Source organism: Heterodontus francisci, chromosome 42 (genome assembly GCF_036365525.1).
Source record: "Heterodontus francisci isolate sHetFra1 chromosome 42, sHetFra1.hap1, whole genome shotgun sequence".
NCBI classification, from domain to species: domain Eukaryota; kingdom Metazoa; phylum Chordata; class Chondrichthyes; order Heterodontiformes; family Heterodontidae; genus Heterodontus; species Heterodontus francisci.
The window spans coordinates 15,110,656-15,129,003 of NC_090412.1; the positions used below are offsets into that span (position 1 = coordinate 15,110,656).

The 18,348-nt window shown below is 39.1% G+C and overlaps 1 protein-coding gene across 2 annotated transcripts in view; it reads left to right on the forward strand.

The window, feature by feature from the left end:
* LOC137355464 (vinculin) overlaps positions 1 to 18,348 on the forward strand; it is a 137,898-nt gene that overhangs the window by 74,657 nt on the left and 44,893 nt on the right. For both annotated transcript variants that reach the window (XM_068020611.1, XM_068020612.1), the window contains 9 exons: positions 1,555 to 1,705; positions 1,861 to 1,969; positions 2,505 to 2,627; positions 3,453 to 3,613; positions 14,304 to 14,394; positions 14,571 to 14,718; positions 15,772 to 15,925; positions 17,434 to 17,609; positions 17,974 to 18,164. In XM_068020611.1, the coding sequence (XP_067876712.1) occupies positions 1,555 to 1,705; positions 1,861 to 1,969; positions 2,505 to 2,627; positions 3,453 to 3,613; positions 14,304 to 14,394; positions 14,571 to 14,718; positions 15,772 to 15,925; positions 17,434 to 17,609; positions 17,974 to 18,164 (1,304 nt within the window). The remainder of the gene's footprint in view (positions 1 to 1,554; positions 1,706 to 1,860; positions 1,970 to 2,504; positions 2,628 to 3,452; positions 3,614 to 14,303; positions 14,395 to 14,570; positions 14,719 to 15,771; positions 15,926 to 17,433; positions 17,610 to 17,973; positions 18,165 to 18,348) is intronic.

Below are 18,348 nucleotides of genomic sequence, written 5' to 3' on the forward strand. Positions count from 1 at the left end.
CAGAAAAATTTGTTTATAGTATAAGGGACTCTTGCCTCAAAGGGCAGCTCAGTGGCTGATGAGCAGTGCCAACCTTTTCCAAAAATGGCATCTTGTAGCAAGTCAGTGTTCAAGTGGATTGTGCAATTTATAGTTCACTTGGTCTGTGCAGAGGAATGCAGTTATACTCGTAGTCTCATTTGAGGGCATCCGCATAGAACATATCTGATTTCTAATATCAGTGGTGATGTGTATAACCTGCTGTTAATGACCAGGTGAGAAAGAGGTCTAGGGTTCCCTTTCAGCCTTCACCTGGTCTTACTGTAACAGGGTTTCATTTTTTAAACACACAGTTTTTAGCTGCCCCTTGATGAATCCTTGTTCACCGCTTTCCAATTATAAGGCAAAGAAACCAGCACACACACACAGGTTTTCTTAGGTTTAAAAAAAGAAAGATTGAAATTTTATTAAACATAAACTTAAAAACTCTAATTCGGTTAACACCTATGGATACATGCCATGTCTCGCACTAGCATGCTTACGCAATACGCATATGCAAATAGAGACAGAAAAGAGAAGAAAAATAAAGTGGAAAGGTTTGAAGCAATATCTGAGGAGTCTTTGGTTACTGGTCTTCGAGCTCACTGTATAGACCTTGCTTGTGGGTAGATTTGCTTTTTGTTGGGGACCAGTATTATTCTTAAACCTTGTTCACTGTAGGAGACTTTTCTCTCTTGGGGTTCATGTGTCTTCAATGGATTCCGAAGCTGGTGAGAAAGAGTTGGGAGCAGACAGGAGAGGCTGCGGCGAGCCAGTCAGGAGAGATCTTTTCAATCCAGGAGCAAAGAGCTTTCTGCCGGTTCAAACACTGTCTCTACAATTTAAAATTTCCCAAGTTGGCCAGCAGGGTAGTCACGTGACGGGTATAACCACTTCTGGCTTTGTGTAATGGGTGGGTGAGGGAATGATCCTTTGTTCCAAGCAGTGTCTGTTGATATGCAAAAATGTCCTTCCAGCCAGGGACTTGGCAATCCCTTGTAACAGGCCTTCTCCTCTTCCCAGCAACAATTTGAAATTTAATGTCTATGTGGCGAAATTAATATGTCTCATTCTTGACAGGTGGGGGCCTGCATGACACCTACTTTCAAACTGATAACTATAATTTTATTAAATCTGAGGTAAACTGGAGTTCTTGCTGACTATTGTAAAACACACCTTTAAGCTGGCACAAAAGCTGATACAATACATGGAGAGCTGATACCATACTGAGAAAAGGGAACTTTTGCAGTTAAGTAGCTAGCGTTGCTCATATCCTGTATTTTAAAAATATTTGAAAATACATCTGTTGCTTTTGGCACCTTGTGATATTCATTTTGTTCTATAAACAGTGGAGTGAACAAGTTAGGGTGATGTCAGCCTAAAGGATTCGGTTTCTTATATTGATATTCCTGACCTCGTATCTTCAGAGTCAAATCATAGGTTTTGGTATTCTTTCTGTCCATCTGCAAAATAACCATTATTAAACATAGTAATCAATTGAACATATATCTTAATTTACCAACTTATCATTCGTAGGGTTGAAAATGCCTGCACTAAACTGATCCAGGCTGCACAGATGCTGAAAGATAATCCATATGCCGTACCTGCACGTGATTACCTCATTGATGGTTCCAGAGGTATTCTTTCTGGAACTTCAGACTTGCTCTTGACATTTGATGAGGCTGAGGTATTTATGAAAACTAGTTCCACTTTTCTTCTGCAAAATGTGTATGAATTTTGTTGCGTCTCTGTATGTTACTATGTCACTGGTTGATGTGCCATACGTGGTTTTAAAAGATAATAGATTCTTGTCTTTTTTAAATAAACTTCTTTTACCCCCAGGTCCGTAAAATCATCCGTGTCTGCAAAGGCATCTTGGAATATCTCACAGTTGCTGAAGTAGTAGAAACTATGGAGGATTTGGTGACTTACACTAAAAACTTAGGTCCAGGTTAGGAATTCCATTTTCTTGAAGTCTCAGTTATTTGTAAAGCAACACGTGCAAATTCAGCTACTCTTAACCAAACTTTCTGAGAGACGTAATATTTTGAGGAGCTAAACCTGTGACTTCATTAGCACGGAGGAAATGTTTATGTTGCAAAAACAAAAACTCAAGCTTAAATATTTCATAAACTTCCAGTTGATATGACTATCGCCATATGCATAAATAAAATTTTATTTCAGATTTCCAGCATCCGCAGTATTTTGCTTTTAACCATATGCATAAATGTGTAGTGTGGATGAGCCTTGAGTGAGTATTAACCAACAGCTGCATTAAGAGATCTATATATTGGAAATTTAATTGCAGGATTTATATTTTAGCATGGCAGATGTCCATAATACATGCATTTCATCATTTAGTGTTCTGTATGTTATAATTACACAAAAAGAACTAGTACAGTATGTACAGTCTAGTCATGACTCTCATATCTGTTTGAATGTGCTACAATTTTTGCTTCTTTTCCCTTTCACACTCTCAAATTAAGGAATGACTAAAATGGCTAAGATGATTGATGAACGACAGCAGGAGCTGACTCATCAAGAGCACAGGGTTATGCTGGTGAATTCCATGAACACAGTGAAAGAACTTCTTCCTGTACTCATTTCAGGTAATTTTTTTTTAAATTTGAAAATAGCCAAATGACTGGTGTTGTCTTTTTGAATTACTCTTTTGGACTGTAAAAACTCCTTCAGTATGATTATGAATATAATAATTAGTCGTGACATTTTTATGCTCTCACCCCTCCTTTTGTGGCCTTCAATCCCCTTTGTATCATTCCTTTTTGATTATAGGTCGTAATTCCAATCCACAATTACATATCATTGGTTTATTAACATTTTGATTTAACCCAGATCAAGCTCTCTGCATTTCTGTCTCCTGGTGGCATAACTTTGTGTTTATTAACTTACAGTTCCTTTTTCTTTGCACTCCGAATTGAGATAAATTTTGTTCAAAAGTTTCACCTATTTGATTTTATTTTCGTGAAGGTATGTTAATTTCATATGGGTAACCAGTAACGTGTTGGGAATTGAGAAGCACTGAATCATGCAGAAAACACTCTACCTGGAAATTCAGCATTGCTGTAGTTGTTGAATAAGACTAGTTCATTTATTGTGCAGAGATGAAAACAAACACCAAGTGCTCAAAATACAGACCAGGCTCGTTATATTTTTTTTGTTTTTTTAAAAAAGACAACTGGCTAATATTGACACCCTTTTGGAATGTTCTGAAACATTAACCTGATTTTTCTCTCCATCATGACCTGCTTTGTCTTTCCACTATTATCTGGTGTGAATTATAGTTGTGTTGGTTATCAACTGTCAAAACTAGTTAAGTCGCAACTGTAATCAATTGCTGGAACATACTGTCGCGGCACAGAGAATATATTCAAGTGTGTGGTCATGTGTCATATTTTTACTTTCTCATTTTGCAGCTATTAAGATTTTTGTGACTACAAAACAGTTCAAAAGCCAAGGAGTGGAAGAAGCTCTAAAGAACCGTAATTTCACTGTGGAAAAGATGAGTACTGAAATCAATGAGATCATTCGTGTGTTGCAGCTAACATCCTGGGATGAAGATGCTTGGGCTAGTAAGGTATGTCCGAGAATCTTGGATAAATTATAATGCAAGTGCTGTGGACAAATTATTTTAGCGGTGAAACTTTCATTGACTTGTCTGTTGAAGTGTAATTTATTGTACAATCAATGGCTGGTTCTGGTTATGTGTACATATCTACCCCTTGAGTGTCTGCAGTGTACGATCTTTCTGTGACAATTTTTTCATTTTTCACTGTTTTCACTTCTTGAATCTTGGTTTTTTACAATTCCTGTTTTTATTTGTTTCATTGGGCCACAGACAGTAGGTAGTTTCTGAACCTTGCATACTTGCTTGGTATGCTGAATTGTGAGAGAAATTGGGATTAAGCCTCAAAATTACTGCCATAAAATATCATAGAATACCAATTTATCATTTGATATTGGTTCAAGTAATATTTGTGTTACCTGCAGCTGATGCATAATGGAATTCTATTGTCCATTATCTCTATGTCTCCAGAAAAGTTGAAGTGCCTGTCTCAAGACAGGATGGTGTATATGTTCTCTTATGCATCAGCCAGCTGGCCCAAAAATGTCTTTAAAAAAAATGCAAATATGAATTTGGCAAGTAGCCAGATATACTGATTACATTTTTATATTTTCGTGTTCTGAAACTAAGTTACAAATCGCACAAAAACCTTGTTTGTAAACTATCTGCTGTATCTTTGTGGTAAAAACATTACATGTTTTAGAAGTTTTCTTTTGCACTTTACTTTTCTTTGAGACCATTACAAGCATCTTATTTTTACTTTCTTCCTTGTTTCTTCTCGTTCTTCCTTGTAGAAGGTAAGCTCACTTTTGTTTCTCTCCACTTTTCTGCTGAAGCACGTCCTGAATGAATGCTGTTTACTGCCTTGGTGTGTGGTGCAGTTTGCTTCAAATAACGTTTATGGCTAGCACAAGCTGACCACTCTTCTTAAATTTTAACTTGCCATTTCATCACATGTTTGGGCCTTTTTAACCACAAATCTACCCTGGTTTGCACATGCCTCTTAAAGCTCTTGGAATAGATCAGATTATAACATGATCTTTAAAATGTCTTCTAATAAAGTTCTATGCCAGCAAAAGTGGGGGTTGGAGTAGCTGGAAGGTGAAGAAAGTGTGTGCATAACCTCCACTAGGATCAGACATAAGTTTCAATATCATGAAAACTACTTTCAGTACTTAAACAGAATTACATTCATCAAGAATCAGCTCCTCTGACTCACTGGTGAATGCACTACCTGGTGTGGTATTGAACCATATTAGACCAGTAAGCTCTTGAGTCGATGCTGAGCTTGTTGATCTAAGCAGGGGTTGCTATATAGGTGCTGCAGTTGGTATAGATGTCCCCAGGCTTCCCAAGCTAATGAGGAAAACTACACAAGGTTCCCACTCTTTCTTATCAAGTAATGATTCTTGGAAATGTGCTTATGTCGATGTCTGCTGAGAACAGAGCTGCATTGGACTTGGGGTGTGACATCTCCCCCCGTTCAAGCCTGCTTATTCTCACTGGTCAGGGGCCGCCTACAGGATGGTCACTTTAGCAATTGAGTATTGTTGATACTAAGAAAGATATATTTGTATGGGTTCACGCCTTAAGGAGAGCTGTTGAGGGAAAAAAAATGTTTTGGAGGGAAGGAGGAGTAAAAGGAACTGGTCCCTCAAAGTAAACAGATACTAATGTGTGTTGATAGTACAGTGGAAGACCAATCATCAGAGGCTAATTACCCTTCCTGTGTATCTGGTCAACATTATTCTATTTGTATTTCAATATCATTATAATAGAATAACAAAATGAAAGCATAGAAGCAGATCATTTGGCACATTATGTACTTTGGTAAAGCTATCCACTTAGTCCTACTCCTCTGCTCTTTCCCCATAGCCATGCAAATTTTTCCACTTCAAGTATTTATCTGATTCCCTTCTGAAAGGTAGTATTGAATCTGCTTCCACCATCTTTTCAGGCAACGCATTCCACATCATAACTTGTTGCATAAAATGTTTTTCCTCATGTCTCATCATTTTATTTTGCCAATTACCTTAAATCTGTATCCTCTGGCTGCCTGGGAGGTATCCCATCAGATTGGATGACTTTTCTACTTTGTGGACTGCCAACCTTTTAAGTATCTCTTTTTTTATCCCATCCAATTTCTCTACTATCTCCTCCTTTACTGTAACATTGGCAGCATTCTCTTCTTTAGTGAATTCTGATGCAAAGTGCTTATTTAGTATCTCAGCCATGCCCTTTGCCTCCACAAGAAGATCTTTTACATCATTAATAGGTCCCACCCTTCCTTTGACGACCCTCTTACTATTTATATGTTTAAAAGAACTGTTCTTTTCCTTTTAAGTATTAGAGATCATGATGTGGCTCATTGCTGTGATTGTTCTTGGTTAGATTTATTTTTTGTGGCTTTGGTACAATGATTGTGTTACCTTTCTAACTGAAAATACAAGTATCCAATAAAGAAATGTAGATGGAAGTGAGTTTACAGAAAGGTCAAGAACAGTGATAGAAACTGGAAACAAATGGTTTGTTCTGACTGCTTCATTTACTGGCCATGTCAAATAGAGTGGAACTTAAACAGTTTATTACAGTGCTGAAATACATGACTGATTTGTTGCACAAATAACATGGAGCTCTACTCGATTTTAGCCAAACATCAGAACTTTTATTCTGTCATGGAACAAAGATGCCCTGCCAAAAATACAATTATTTAAAAACTAGTTATTGACACTTTATTGTGAATTTGTGATTTTACTAGATTTATTCTTGAAAACCAGCATAAGGGTACTGTGTTATATATTGAACTGTGTGCCTCTAATCATGTGTTAAAACACTGCATCTCCTCGAAGTTGAATGTTTCAGACTGTCACTAAATGTGATAACCTGTCTTGTTTTCACACCCCCACCCCCACCAAAAAAACTCAACTTGCTATTCAATTATCCACTCCATGCATCAAACATTACACTAAGTATATTGCACCCCAAAAAAAGCATTTGGCACTAGTGCAGAAAGCATACTTTAAATATAGTGTGTTTGCAAAGAAACAGCAAGTATGTATTTTAATGATAAAAATTCTAAAACATAGGCAATAGTGTCATTTTTAAAAGTGTTCCATTTAATGTCTGTGTATTGTAGACATGAGTGATTTCTGTTTTGATCTATCAATGGTCTTCACAGAGGCAGGTGGCTTAAACTTAATGGTTTTTGAGTTTTATGTATTAACTCAAATCATCTTCACTCATTGATTATAGTGCAACAAGAAGTTATTAAAATTTTTAAATGTTGTGGAAATGATTCATGACTTTATAATAAGAATTAGACAAAACAAAGTATAATTTTAAATGTTCAGCCTCTGTTCCTCCGGTCGGTACTCCACAACGAGGAATACCAACTACAGCTCCCGACTTGCTGTTAATGCCCTTTAGATGCTGCACATTAGGTACAGTGTAAAGGTGACATCAGTTTCTACTTCTTAAAATGATTATGTTTTGGTCATTTTTTTATTTGAAGTCTTGAGTGTTCTCTTGCATTCACAGTTAGAAATTTTTGTTTTTAGAGATACAGCACAAACAGGCCCTTCGGCCCACCGAGTCTGTGCTGACCATCAACCACCCATTTATACTAATCCTACACTAATCCCATATTCCTACCACATCCCCACCTGTCCCTATATTTCCCTACCACCTACCTATACTAGGGGCAATTTATAATGGCCAATTTACCTACCAACCTGCAAGTCTTTTGGCTTGTGGGAGGAAACCCACGCAGACACAGCGAGAACTTGCAAACTCCACACAGGCAGTACCCAGAATTGAACCCGGGTCGCTGGAGCTGTGAGGCTGCGGTGCTAACCACTGTGCCGCCCATGAATAAATCCTATATGAATTATTCAGAAAGTGGACTGGATTGCGTTAAGTTGTATTTCTGGAAAGAGGTCAAATCACTTAAATCTTTCTCCAATGTATTAATCTACACTGAGCCACTTAATTCATGGACTCCTTTGTATCATTTTATTAGCACAAAATAGTCTTTTAATTGTGAAGACTTTTTTTTCTTGAAGCCTTCAAATTAGATTTTTAAAAAATTAATAAATACCTTTTCAATTATTAACCCAGTGAGAATTTTTTAATATCCATTTAAACTATGAAAAACATAGTTCTGCACTGGTATCATGACTTTTACACATTAATGTTGACCAGATGTTAAGCAGGTTTTTTTGGATATCAGTTACCAACATGCTGTTTGCATTAAAATAATGCTAAAGTTGAAAAGTAAACTTTTTGAGGTGAAATTATTGGTGATACTGAGTTGGGTTTAGAATTAGTTTGTTTGTGTGCCTGTGGCAATTAAACAAACTGTTAGTGATTTAGAATTAATTGGATTTATATTTGTTTCAAGCATTATGTTGCACCATGCAATTTAATGAATTTTTAAAATTAAAACTATGAAATGTCTAAGGACTTGCCACCACTTTATTTCTTACTGATGCTATTGTACTGAGTATTGATCACTTAGCCTAGTCATTCCTGCTTCATTCCATCTGGCCATCAGGATGCACAGTGATAGAAGCAGTAAGTTCATTATTATTGCCCCTCATTGTACCAAGTGCTCCCTGGGAAATCAACAGCCCATCAGTATTAAATGTCAAATTTGGCATGAGGTAATCAATGCTCTTCTAATGTTTGTTGGCAGTAGAATCTGCCATTTTAAACCAAGTCAAATTAAGGCATAAGGTTCTTTTAAGCACTTGCTCTGCCAACCCGAAGTTTGCATTAAATTTTTTGTTTACAACAACATAATACATCAATTGTAGTTTTTAAACTTGCATGATAACATAAATATGTCTTGGATCAAATTTATGTTCAAGCTACACAATTACTGTAGTTGGCATCAATATAAAAGGTGGTATTTTGTCTATTGGAAAGAGCCAGATGCTTTTGTGTTTTGCTTCTCCACATGTTCTGCTTTAATAAAAAAAAAAATGAGCACTGCTTATGTCACAGCTTAAGTTTGGTTGTGATGAATGGACTTGAGCTTTCACCAGAATATTTTGCATGTTTGACCAAAGAAGGTCATGCTTGAAAAAAGCAGAAATGTCTGGGCCTGGTTTGTTCAGTAATCATAGGATGAAGTCTTTGCAAAATGCAAATCTACGTTTCCTTTCGCAGCCAATGACACAGTACAAAAACGTGGAGAGATCTGCCAAGAGGGCCACAATGGGTTGCACTTAGCCTAAGTTTGGCAAATACTAAAGCCTGTTTTAAAGAGCTTAGAAATGTGTTGTTTATGGTATTCGTTGATTATTGCCATGTTTGCAGCTTTCCTAAATAATAAAACAAATCTGAAAAACAAATTGGCAAGCTGTAAATAATTTTGGTTCTCAGTCAACAATAATCAGATGTATGATTTATTTTTTGTTAAAAGTTACTCAACCCATATTAATCTTGGAAGATACTGAGTGAAGTCAAATGCTTCTGCAGAGAAGATGAGGGACAATTAAGTTGAATCAACCTGAAGCATTTGCAGATATTTTCTCCTTTGTATTTAGCCTTCTGACTTTTCCCAGACCCTAAACATTGTGTACGAAGATTTGTGCAGTTTATTAAAATTTTAATAATGAAATTGCCACGCCAGTAATTTGTGGAAAGTTGAGGCATGGCAGAGATTGTTGACAGCTAGAATTCCTGGCTGTGATTGTTGTACACCTGAAATTCAATTGGTACTCTGCATTGTGTTTCAACAGGGTTGTAGGATTCATTTGTCTGCAGAACACCACCAACCGGCACTAATATTATTTGCAATAACTTAAATATGCTCATGATTCAATAGCAAAATAAATACTGAGTGAAATATGTTAATATCATTGCCAATAATCATGCAGACCATCTCTCAGCATTTCATATTGGGGAAGAAATGAATGACACTGATCAGAGAGGGGGGTGGTTGAAGTTTGGGGTTAGCAAAAGACAAGGGCAGGATTTTTGAAGAGCCTCTTGAAGGTGGGGGCTGTGATGACAGATTTTTGGAACAATATTCAGGGCTTAAATTGAGAATGAGCAGTAATCCAGTGCTTGAAGAGTGCAGTGTGTGCACAGGGGTCTATTTTTAAAGAAGATTACTCATTGGATGGAGAATGGCCTTGGAGGGATTTTGGAATAAGGTGGGGATTTTGAAGTCATGTTGGGATTCATGTAGCTTGACAAGAACAAAGAGCGATAGGAGTGCAGGACTTTGTGCATGAGAGTTTGTGGGTAACTGAGTTGAGAAAAAGCTGAATGTTATGGAGCATGGAGGTAGGAACAGTGCCTGAGAGAGCACTGAAAAAGATGATTCTTAAGTTGCCGAAACCAACAATGAGGGTCTTTGTGTTAGAGAAGGAGCGATGGGTACATAGGTGAAAAGTCTCCAGTGGTGAAAGCATTTTTGTTAATGGAGCAGGGACAAAAGGAAACTGAAGTTCTGGTCCTCCTGATTTAGCTTAAAAGAACAACTGAGGAGGTTCTTGGTTGATGTGAGAGGCACAGTAATGCTGCAGAGATGCACTGCAGACCCAAGATGAAGCGGGTGGAATGGTCAATTTGCGTAGTGTTGAAGGGCAATCGTCAAAGTTGCAAAGGTTTCTGTTGGTGACTGACTAGGATGGTCCCATTTGATTTGGAGAGATTGGATTATTTTAAATAACAAGTTGCAGAAGAGATGAGTATGTGGTTGGTTGGCAATTCTTTGTCCAAGGACCTTTGAAGGGGTGGGGTAGATTGCAGGTAATACAGTAGGTGGAGAGAAGTGACCTGGTTGAGGACAAGATTTTTTGAGAAGGAGATGAAATAACACATTTGGGGAAAAAAAATGGGGAGAAAGCTGGAAGGTATGATGGGGCATGCATTGGCTGAGGATGGGAAGTTGTGTATTTAGGGCTAGGTTTGGGATGGATTCCAGGAGCAGTTGTGTGCCAGAACTGAGAAGAGGCAGAGTATGATTAGGGTGGGGCTTGGTTTAGGGAACTGGGGATTGTCTGTCAGTGCAACATTCCTTCAGTATGACATTTGAATTTTCAGTCTGATTTATGCACAAGTGCTTAGAGTGGGGTTTCAACCCTTGACTTTTTGACTCTGCCAAGGCTGAAGGGTAAAGGAGTGAAGGGAATCGGGAAGAAGATAGATGACTGTAAGAACTATGGTCTGGAGCTACAATATTCAAATAAATAAATAAATTCAGTTACTCTCTGACGCCCTAAGTAATTTCAACAGTTTCCTGGCCCTAACCACCTCCTGTCTGCTAAGGACATCCAATCTCTCTACAACTCCATCCTCAACCAAAATGGTCTGAGGGCTCTCCCACTTCTTCCTTGAACAGAGGCTCAACCAATCGCCATCCACCACCACCCTCCTCCACCTGGCTGAACTTGTTTTCACATTGAACAACCTTTCCTTCAACTCCACTCACTCACTCCAAATAAAAGGTGTTGCTGTGGGTACTCGCACGAGTCCTAGCCCAATGCCTGTCTTTTTGTGGTATATGTCGAACATTCCTTGATCCAGTCCTACTCAGGCCTTCTTCCCCAACTCCTTTTCCGGTATATTGATGATTGTATCAGTGCTGCTTCCTGCTCTCCCCTCGACCTGGAAAACTTCATCAATTTTGCTTCCAATTTCCATCCTTCTCTCACCTTCACATGGTCTATCTCCGACACATCCCTTCCCTTCCTCGACTTCTCTGTCTCCATCACCTGGGGATAGGTTGTCCACTAGTATTTATTATAAGCCCACTGACTACCTTGACTTCATTCTCCCAGTTACTCCGTCTTCGACGCATCTGTTCTGACGATGCAATCTTCCACAACAGCACCTCTGATATGTCTTCCTTTTTCCTCAACCGAGGATTCCCCCGCACTGTGGTTGACGGGGCCCTTGACCGTGTGTGATGCATTTCCCACACCTCTGCCCTCATTCCTTCCCCTTGCTCCCAGAACTGCGACAGGGTTTCCCTTGTCCTCACTTTCCACCCCACCAGCCTCCACATCCAAAGAATCATCTGCCATTTCTGCTAACTTCAGCGTGATGTCACCACCAAACACATCCTCCGCTCCCCTCCCCTGTCAGCATTCCAGAGGGACCGTTCCCTCCGCGACATCCTGGTCCTTCACCCCCGATGCCTCTTCCCTTTCCCGTGGCACCTTACTATGCAATCGCAGGAGATGTAATACATGCCCTTTACCTCATTTCTTCTCACCATCCAAGGCCCCAAACACTCCTTCCAGGTAAAGCAGTGATTTACTTGTACTTCCTTCAATTTAGTATACTGCATTCGCTGCTCACAGTGCGGTCTCCTCTGTATTGGGGAAACCAAACGCAGATTAGGTGACCGCTTTGTAGAACACCTCGCTCGGTCCACAAGCATGACTCCGAGCTTCCGGTTGCTTGCCATTTTAATTCACCACCTTGTTCCCATGCCCATATTTCTGTCCTCAGCCTGCTGCAGTGTTCCAGTGAACATCAACGCAAGCTCGAGGGACAGCACCTCAACTTATTCGGAACTCTGCAGCCTTCTGGACTTAATATTGAGTTCAATAATTTCAGACCATGAGCCCAATTTTTTAAAATATATATAATACATATGTGGATATTTTGAAATTATTTTGTAACCATGTGCTAGTCTTAAACTTATTTGTCATGTTTTTGCTTTCGTACAGAGCTGTTTATTATTCTGCCATCTGGACTTGTGCTTTGTCTTTCACTACAACTGTTTAGCACTCCATCTGCATTCTGTTCCATGACATATGACATTTAATCTCTCCTTTCCCCCCCCCCCTCTCCCGGCCCTGTCCTATCACAGTCCTTCCTTCTTGTTCTTCTCTCCCTCCCCGTTTCACTTGCTCAAAGGCTATTAGATTTCTAACTTTTGCCAGGTCTGATGAAGGGTCACAGACCTGAAACATTAACTCTTTCTGTCTGCACAGATGCTGCCAGACCTGCTGAGTATTTCCGGCACTTTCTGTTCTCATTTTTGAGTTCCAGCATCCGCAGTATTTTGCTCTTAATATTCAATTATGACTAGACAGAGAGCAACCAGTAGTTACAACATTAACAGCTTAGTTCACAAGGGTCGGGAGTTTGGGGATGCTTTGCTCTATGAAGACAACACTTTGGAGGCGGTGTCTGAGATGGCTTTGGCTGATATGAAGCATGGTTGGGCCAGTTTGGAGTAGATGGTGCCTGTGGCCAGTTACTAAATCAGGAAGCAGGGCTTGCAGGTGGAGAAGTTGGAGATTTGGAAGCAATCTGACATTGTAATCGGGCGTCGAAGAGACTTAGCAGTTGGCAGGAAAAAAGACAGAAGCGCAAGGGGAGAGCCAACTGTGTAACAGCCCCGACAAACAAATTTTTCTGCAGCACCTGTGGAAGAGTCTGTCACTCTAGAATTGGCCTTTATAGCCGCTCCAGGCGCTGCTCCACACACCACTGACCACCTCCAGGCGCTTACCCATTGTCTCTTGAGATGAGGCCAAAGAAGAAGAAATCAGGGACAGTAATTGTGTGGCTTTTTTTAATCACATATTTAATAGTGAGATGTAATTAACTAGTAATATACAAAGGCAAGAGAAATATGTTCTGTTTGCACAATTCTAACTTGGGAAATGAAACTGGATTGTTAGATGTGACACTAACCTGTTGATTCTCAAAAGCTGCAAACTGGCATGCACACTTCATAATGTTATGACCATCTCCACTTGATGAAATATTTCCTCTTGTTTGAAGGTTTATTGGAAATAAACTGATTTCCTTCTCCCTTATGCATTCTCAATTGGTTCCTGGGATTTTTACAGACAAGTATTTTGTGATACTTCACCAGTAATTTTCCCATATGAAAGACTAAGCTGGTGCCCTATTTATCATAGAAGAGGTTTGGCAGATGGAGCCACATGCATTGTGCAGTGAAATATTGAAATCTTTGTGTGCTGTTCGTTATCTGCAGCATTCTCAAATCACAGAATAATACAGTGCAGAAGCGGCCCTTTGGCCCATTGAGTCTGCACCAATGCATTAAATCTTAAGAATTTTCTAAGTTTTTTTTTCAAGAAGTGCTTTAAGCTAAAATTCCTTGTTTATTATCTATAACAATGGTATAATGTAACATGTTTGCAGTTTAGGACTGCTGATTTTCCTTAAGCTCATAAAATTCTTGAGAAGTTGTGATGGATATAGTTGATTCCTTTCAGTAAAATAAAATCTACAGCTAACCATGCATCTTCTGTAATCTGGTCATGTTTATGTGGTAAATAGTACTGTATATAGTGAAAGGGTCTCTGAATTGACAGTAATCAGAAACACTATTATGGCTTTAAAAGTTAGTTTGGCAGCAGTTGCTTTGATTTGAGAGCATTCTTCTTACTTGTAATTATTTATAGTTTACATTATGAGAAGCACCAGTTACCTCGAGACTTGCCAAGCCATTATAAATGTTAGTATTCCTGATTTATAACCAGAGTGATCCAAAATATTAAGAGAGCATTTAAAATAAAATTGTTTACTTGTAGTTTCTGGCCAGAAGAACATTGCCAAGTTCAAGATGAGTGAATTATTCATTTTGTTTTTCTTGTAAGGATAGTGAAGACCAAATTTTGTTGCATTGAATAGAGGGTTTTTTCTTTTTCTTTGATCATTAAACTAATATTGTATTGTTAACCAATGTCTATTCCAATAGGATACGGAAAGTATGAGAAGAGCTCTAGCTATGATTGACTCAAAGATAAACCAGGCCAAAAACTGGCTAAGTGATCCTAATGCACCTCCAGGTAATAATTAAATTATTAGTGGTACTGAGCTAATATACCAGGTCAAATTTCAGGCTTTTGGTTCATCCGATATCCGAAAATGTTGTTGTGCCAAATAGTGTTCTTTTCTTACTGATATTGTTAATGAGAATGTTGGCCATCTGTAATAGGTTTAACTGATCTGTTGTGTGTTTTAGGTGATGCTGGGGAACAGGCCATCAAACAAATACTGGATGAAGCTGGCAAAGTTGGAGAACTTTGTGCAGGCAAAGAACGGAGAGAAATTCTGGGCACTACCAAGGCTTTGGGCCAGGTGACTGATCAAGTATCTGAGCTCCGAGCCAGGTAATATTAATTGTTAAAAAACATTACCAAATAATAAAACAATCTGTGTGTCGTGTAGTGCAGCAGTATTATTGTGACCACAAAATACCAGGATAATTGATTTAAAAGCTTTATCCTTGTGATCGGATAATTCTGCATGATCTAATAACCCAAGCATGTTGTCTGCAAGAACAGAGTTAACTATAACAATGCATTAGGAACAGAGGAGCAGGAGTAGGCCATTTAGTCCCTTGAGACTGTTCCACTATTCAGTGAGATCTTGGTTCTTGGATCCACGAACTAACTCCATACACCCACCCTTGCCCCATATCCCTTATTACCTATGGTTAACAAAAATCTATCAATCTCCGGTTTAAAATTAGCAATTGACCTAGCATCAGTTGCTGTTTGCAGAAGAAAGTTCCAAACCTCTACCACCTGCGTGTCAGTGTTTCCTAATTTCAATCCTGCTAGGTTTGGTTCTAATTTTTAGGTTATGCTGCTAGTCCAAGACTCCTCAACTAGGGGAAATAGTCTGTCTCTATCTACTAAGTTCCCCTTTATATCTTGAGAACTTCAATCAAATCGCCCTTTAACCTTCTAAATTCAAGGGAATGCAATCCTAGTTTGTGTAATTGCTCCTCCGTAATTTAACCCTTGGAGTCCTGATATCATTATGGTAAATCTAGACCACACCCGCTGTAAGACCAATATATCTTTCCTGAGGCATGATGCCTGGAAAGTCATCCAGGTGTGGTCTAATCAGTGCTTTGTATAGCTACAGCATAACTTCTACCCCCTTGTATTCTAGTTGTCTATATATAAAGGCCAGCATTCCCTTAGCTTTTTGATTATTTTCTGTATATGTTCATATTTTAATGGCCTATGTACATTAACCCTTCACCCCTCCCCACCACCAAGTGTCTTTGGGCCTCCTAGTTTTTCTATTTAGAAATTAGAATTTAGATTTAGCCCTGCTTAAAGCATGTAAAATAAATTTCTTTACTATGTCTGCATGTATAAGTAAAAGAGAGTTAATGCTAATAATATTGGGTATTATTTTTAAATGAGTAGAGGTCAAGGTGCCACACCCATTGCCATGCAGAAAGCACAGCAAGTATCCCAGGGTCTGGACATGTTAACAGCTAAGGTGGAGAATGCAGCCAGGAAGCTGGAAGCCATGACTAACTCAAAACAAGCCATTGCCAAGAAAATAGATGCTGCTCAGGTAACTTCAATAAATTGTCAGGAAATGTTTCACCTGACTTTGTTAGGACACAGATATGGATTTTTTAAAGCTAGCTGTTAGAATCTTTTGTTAGATTTGTATTTTGAAATTCCTTGTCTGCTGCATGAGAGCCTAATTCCTGTTCCCAGGGCCCCCTAAGGTTTTTGGGCATGTTGTCTTTTGCAAACAAATGTGCAATAAAGGGCAGAGCTGCATTTGTGTGATCTGTTGGAAAATAGCGGTGCAGTTCCTGGGCGGTTGGTTCATTGGTCTTCGAGGAAATGTGTAATTTTCAAAGAGTGATGCTGGTTGTGTTGAATGAGGTAAAATTTGTTCAGAGTGATAATCTGGTCCTCGTTGAGGAGCTGGCCCATCTTGAGTCAGGTGTGGATTCTGTGTTTGCGAGTTTTCCATTATGTTATATTGGGGAGAGGGCTCAAGAGCCCTGCAGGATTTTCAGACAGGGATAGGCTTCTTTCTAGATCGATTGTTTTATTGCCACTTTGAATTTTTCTAGGCTTTTGTTAGCCTGCTCTTCAGAGAAAAAGCTAAGTAAGGATGTTGTCTAGGAAGCTGTAATCTCTATGCTGAGACATAGTTCTGCAGGCAAGCTGGATTCCAGGCTCTAATTTCCCAAATTTGGGCTACCCATGATTTCGTCCTGGTAATAAGCATCATATACATCCATTCAGTGGAGCCAAGGGAAACTGAACAAAAACAAAAGTCTTATTGTATGTTGACGGTCTCAGAAGGGGAATGTAGTGGAGTTGAGGCCATTGGTATACCTGCTGGATGGGGGTTTGGATTCCATAGACTTCCAAGATTAGTAGATGAGGCAGAAACTGTCGGTATTCAAGATTAAATTGGGTAGGTAGATGAAGGGAAATGAGAACAGTATTGTAAATGTGTTCCGAACTATTTGTTCACATGGATTCTAAATGCCGACACTGACTGATTACAGCCTGTTTTTGGGTTATGTTTCGATGTGTGTGTCAATGAAGGCCATTTGGATTGAGTAGAACGAGAAAGAACTCCTATTATGTTGGTAAAATGTCACCTTTGTGTCCAGGGAGAATATAGATTGGAGAAATTGCTGCTGTTGCAATGGTATGTCTTGTCAAGTCTGTGTCTGGTGGTGTCCCCAGATTGACAGCCCTCTATGAAGCCTGTTTGGTCAGCACGGACTAGGCTTGTGGAGTTAGTGGCCACACCTCTGGCAGCCAGAATGGACAATTGTTGAGAGGGTCGTGCTGACTTTGCCTCTTCCGTGAGATGGCATATTCTACTGTTTTAATGTATCTATTGATTATCTGCGAAACAAGATAGTGGTACACTATTTAGGCTGAGAGCTCCAAACTCCAGAACCTAGCTGGATATATGAATAGTGTAGCAGCAAGATGCTGTATGTTGAGATGTAGAAAAAAAGGACGGTACTGTATAAAAATGTGCATCTTTTGTCCTGCGTTTTCACCAAACATGTACTTTATGTGGTTTTGACTTGTATTTAGAGCTGGCTGGCCGATCCGCATGGAGGTCCTGAAGGGAACGAGCACATTCGTGGTATTTTAACAGAAGCTAAGAGAATTGCAGATCTTTGTGAGGACCCCAAAGAACGGGATGATATACTGCGTTCGATTAATGAAATAGGAGCACTGACAGCCAAGCTGTCTGACTTGAGAAGGCAGTATGTATTCAAAAAATGGATAACTGAAGGACAGACTGATGATGAGTTTCTTTCCTTGGATCTATTGAGTCTTGCCCATTTAGCATGAAACACTCACTTCAGTTTATACAGTTCGTCTGTTTTGACTGAATCAGGTCTTAAAATTCAATGCAATCTGTTTTACCCTTCAATCATAAAACTCACTCCTAACATTTCCCTGGTGTTGAAAGCTCAGCTTAAAATTTCATCAAATATTGTACCACTATTGAAATTTAATAGAAATCCGTATTTACATTCGACCGTTTTTTTAAAAAAAAAGAGCTTTATTTACTTAAATGTTGTTTGATTAATGTTTAGTTGTGATCCTGCTTTCTATGCTTTGCAGAGGCAAAGGTGATACCCCAGAAGCACGTGCTTTGGCTAAGCAAATTGCTACCACGTTGCAGAATTTGCAGACCAAGACAAACCGAGCAGTGGCCAATAGTAGGCCAGTAAAAGCAGCAGTTAACTTGGAAGGCAAAATAGAGCAAGCCCAGCGCTGGATTGATAATCCTACGGTTGATGGGCGTGGTGTGGGTGAGTATGCTTGAAATTCGTTTAAATACAGAATGAGTGTTAATTCATTCTTTCGAAAGACAAATATCTCGCTTGCAGGTACAAGGACTTGCATGTATTACTTTTAGAATATCTAACAGTGCACAAAATATTTATTTTTTGACTTAGTATATTTAACATAAGGGAAATGAGAGGTAAAAGCAAT